The sequence below is a fragment of the Carlito syrichta genome, unplaced genomic scaffold, assembly GCF_000164805.1.
Source record: "Carlito syrichta isolate Samal-C Ts95f unplaced genomic scaffold, Tarsius_syrichta-2.0.1 Scaffold302085, whole genome shotgun sequence".
NCBI lineage: Eukaryota > Metazoa > Chordata > Mammalia > Primates > Tarsiidae > Carlito > Carlito syrichta.
Genome location: NW_007246181.1, coordinates 156289 through 160521, shown reverse-complemented (window position 1 = coordinate 160521; position 4233 = coordinate 156289). Strand labels below are relative to the sequence as shown.

General features: G+C 38.5%; 1 protein-coding gene across 3 annotated transcripts in view; it reads left to right on the top strand.

Annotated features, from left to right (window-relative positions):
• The window catches only part of VPS53 (VPS53, GARP complex subunit), a 170677-nt gene that overhangs the window by 107062 nt on the left and 59382 nt on the right, over positions 1 to 4233 (top strand). For all 3 annotated transcript variants that reach the window (XM_021711355.1, XM_008056040.2, XM_021711356.1), the window contains one exon: positions 1244 to 1338. In XM_021711355.1, coding sequence (XP_021567030.1) covers positions 1244 to 1338 — 95 coding nt within the window. The remainder of the gene's footprint in view (positions 1 to 1243; positions 1339 to 4233) is intronic.

Sequence of the window (4233 nt, the reverse complement as noted above, 5' to 3'; positions counted from 1 at the left end):
CACTCACCTCAGCCTCCCAAAGGCACAGGATTACAGGCTGAGCCACTGAGCCCGGCTATAGAACTTTTTAACATGCCAGTCATATCTCAATAAAATGATTTTTTAAATGATAACAGTTCAACTTAACAAGTACATTATAGATGGCAGCTTACATCCAAACTGTGCTCTAATATCATCCCCAACAAAATGTCTTTGGTTCATCATCCTGTGGACATTTGACAGTAGACAGAATTGACATTTTTGTTGCAATAGAAAGTAATATATAGGGAGAGCCTTGCTTTTTTTTTTTATTGTTTGGCAAAAAATTAAGTAGCAAATATAGTTTTTTAATTTTTGCCCACCGAATGTCCTGTTTATCAGTGATTTCCAGGGAACAATGTGGGACCAGTGTTGGTCTAGTGTTTTAATTGTCTAAGGCAAAAAAAAAAAAAAAAGACAATGTAGTCTGTCTATCTGGTAAAAAGTACTAACTGTTGTTTCTTACAAAGGACTGCCTTTATGCTGCTGTTTTATTCTTATAAAACTTGAGGATATAAAATGTTTTTTGTTTTAGGAACTCATGGTATAGAAGGTAACAACAGATCAAAAGCTAACAACCCCATATTGGTTCCCTACCGTCATTTTTCTTACACTTACTTGTTGATGAAATTCAAAAGTCTAGGAAGCATTGCAGGAAAATAATGATATACTAGAAAGAGTTCTAGTTTGGGCAGGCCGTTAGAACCCTCTGAGGCTCCATTTTTTGACATATAAAATAGCAATAATTATACCTGCATGGAAGATTATTGTGAAGAATAAATGGCATGTTATTTGGTATCAACGTGCATGGCCAATAATAACAATCAGTAAATGGAGGCTATCAAAATTAAATCGTGTGAAAGCACTTTATAAATTCTAAAACACTGTACAAGTACAAGATGCTGTTATTAGCCAGGAATTAAAATTTCAAAACCTTAGTCAGATGATGACTAGCTTCCAAATTGAAAACGCATGTGTTATCAAAGTAGCAGTAAATCTTTCATCATACAAAGCAAGTAAATGATGCTAACAAAGCTGACTTCTTTTTCACAAACTGGGATGAATCATAACACATTATTTCCACTTTAGTTACATTGAGTGCTCACTTATCTATAAGTCAGAAGTGAACTCTGAAGTGATGTATTCTTTGAACTTGCTTGAAAATTTGCAAAGATTCCTCAAAGTATAGGGTTTCTTTTTTCTTTCCTTTTCTTTTTCTTTACAGCCAAAGAAGCCTAAAGTCCCAGATAATCCATTTCATGGCATTGTTTCCAAGTGTTTTGAGCCTCATCTCTACGTGTATATTGAGTCCCAAGACAAGTGAGTGATGAACATTTTGCTGTTTTTTGCCTGCATTTCTCCCTTCCTCCAGTCATGGTTAGGCACAACTCCTTCCAGAGGCTGAAGAAGGGGCTGGGCGTGCCTGTAACCCTCGTTGGAAACCTGTTGATATTTTTATATCTTGTGGATGTTATGATTTATTGTATCTATAAATCTCAGAAGCCTGAGTTTGACCCTAATAAGGTCTCATATGGATCCCAACACCCCCTTCTCATGTGGGTGTTGAGCCCTTGTTAAGCCCTGGCATATGTCAGCCCACAAAGCTTTACAACATCAGGCACTAGATATTGTAAGAAAGCCTAATCTCTAATGTATATGTTTCCAAGTATAATTTAACATTTCTATTTGAGATAAGTTAGTCTTTAAAACGTTACCAAAATAGGGCGAAAAATTCTCACATACTCTTTTCGAGAGAATTGTAACACCTTATATAACCGTAGTTATCAAAATCAAGAAGGTAACATTGTCCCATCAATGTCGTTTTTCTGGTCCAGAACCCAATAATCATGCATTTGGCTGTCAGATCTCTTTGGTCTCCTTTAATCTTGAATATTTCTTCCTCTTTTCTCTGCCTTTCATGTCCTTTAAGGAATATTGACCTGCTATTTTGTCCATTGCCCTCAATTTTTGTTCATTTTTTGTTGATGAAATCCATTTTTTTTTTTGGCAAGAATACTATAGAAGTGACATTATATCCTTCTTGGGACATTATATCAGGAGGCACATCATGTTGGTTTGTCCATTACTGCTGATGTTAACTTTGATTACTTGCTTAAGGTGGTGCCTGCCAACTTTCTCCACTGTGAAGTTACTGTTTTTCTTTTTGTAATTAATAAGTATCTTATGGGGGAATACTTTGAGAAACATCCTGTTTCTCATCACATTTTTGCCCACTCATTTTGGCATCTCTTGATAATTCCTGCCTGAAGCAATTATTTTTGTACTGTTTGCCAAATGTTGATTGTCTGTTTAAATCATGTCTTCTATATCTTCTAATTGGAGTTCTACTGTAAGGAAGAGTTTTCTCTTCTTTCCCATTTGTTTATTTACTTATATCAGTATGGACTCATGGATTTTGATTTTATTTTATGAATCATCCATTTAAAATAGTATATGCTTAGCCGGGCTCGGTGGCTCAGCCTGTAATCCCGCACCTTTGGGAGGCTGAGGTGGGTGGATGCCTGAGCCCGCGGGTTCGAGACCCACCTGGGCAACTTGGCAAGACCTCATCTCTACAATAAATCAAAATGAGCCGGGTGTGGTAGCGCGCGCCTGTAGTTCCAGCTACTTGGAAGGCTGAGGCGGAAGGATCACCAGAGCCCAGCAGGTCGAGGCTGCGGTGGCCGGGAGTGGCCACTGTACTCCAGTCTGGGTGACAGAGTGACACTCCAACTCAAAAAATAAATTAATTAATTAATTTAATTAAATAGTATATGCTTTCCACAAACTCACGACTTTCAGTGATTTTTGTAAGGCAACCCGTCACAGTCAACTTTGTTCATAGCCAAAGAGTGTGTTCATGTTCTGGTGTCCATTGTTTGTGTGAGGGGAATTAGCAAAGGAGGAAGACTCCTCCTCATTTCTGAATCTTTGTCCACAGCCAGAATAACTGCTGAATGCCCTTCCATGTTAGAAGGCAGGTTTTGGAGAGATCAGGTTTCTGGAGTAGGCCAAGGTGACAGGAGACAGGGTGGCCTGGGCTCTGAGAGGAGACCTTATAGCCTGAAGAACGCACTTAGGAGAGACCAGAGGGCGGCTCATGCAAGGAGGTTAGCACTGGCTGTGGGAAAGTTCTTGAAGGATGTTATCTGGGAAAGCACTTAGGCCCTGATGGCCCCATCTTTTTTTTTTTCTTTTTTTATGCTTCTGTCATGGGTTAGCAGATGCTTGTTCCAAGCAATTCTCAAGGGTAAACTATAAGATCAAAAGAATGTCTTAAGTAGAAACTCTATTGTGGATCAATATTATTCACCTATTTGATTTTATAGATTCCTGCTTTTTATAATGTTTCATATTAAAATCCCAGAAAATGAACTTTGTACAGTAGCTTCTATGTTATCAAATGCAAATCCCTCACCCACCCCCAAATAGTTGTCTTGCTGATGTTTGCCTTGTAAAGGCCCAGTTGACCTTCTCCTTTCTATGTGCTGGGTGTGTGTCCAGCAGCCACAGAGAGAAGCATTGGTCACTATCTGTTCATTCCGTTCTGTCTTCTGCATTCAAAAATTTCTTCCCAGGAAGTTAGTAGGACACCTCTGAAGGGCAGGAAAGAGGATTGGTTATTTGTCTATTAGAGTAACAGGTCTTAGAGTAATCCATCGGGAAGACTATTTTCAGCCAAAGCCCCGTCTTCTCTTATCAACCCAAATTTTTATAATAAAAAGTTTGAGTGCAGAGTTTAAAGCACATGTCTGAGATAACCACATTCTTTCCCCAAACCTACCTAAAGAGTCATTTCTCTGAACTACTATAATTCTGATATCCACTTTTTTCACATGACCCTGATTTATACAAAGTATACCCATTGTTCATGATACTTTGGGCAAAGAGCCAACCCTCCCTTCCTCGGGGACTCCGTTTCTCTATTAAAAATGAAGTGCTGGCCACTTATCCTGCTGTTTGGCCTCACTAGGATGTTTCCACAGCACTAGGGAAGTAGCAGAGGCTACTCGGGGAACTGCGTAGGTTGTGCTATTGTCGCTCCAGAATAAACAGCAAAAACTTGAAGTAGAAAATAGAATTAAAGGGCTCCACTTCCTCATCTGTGAAAAGAGAGAATCACATGAAATAATGCCTAAAGCAGTAGTTATTCACCTTTTATTTATTTATTTATTTTATTTATTTATTTTTTTTTGAGTTGGAGTCTCACTCTGT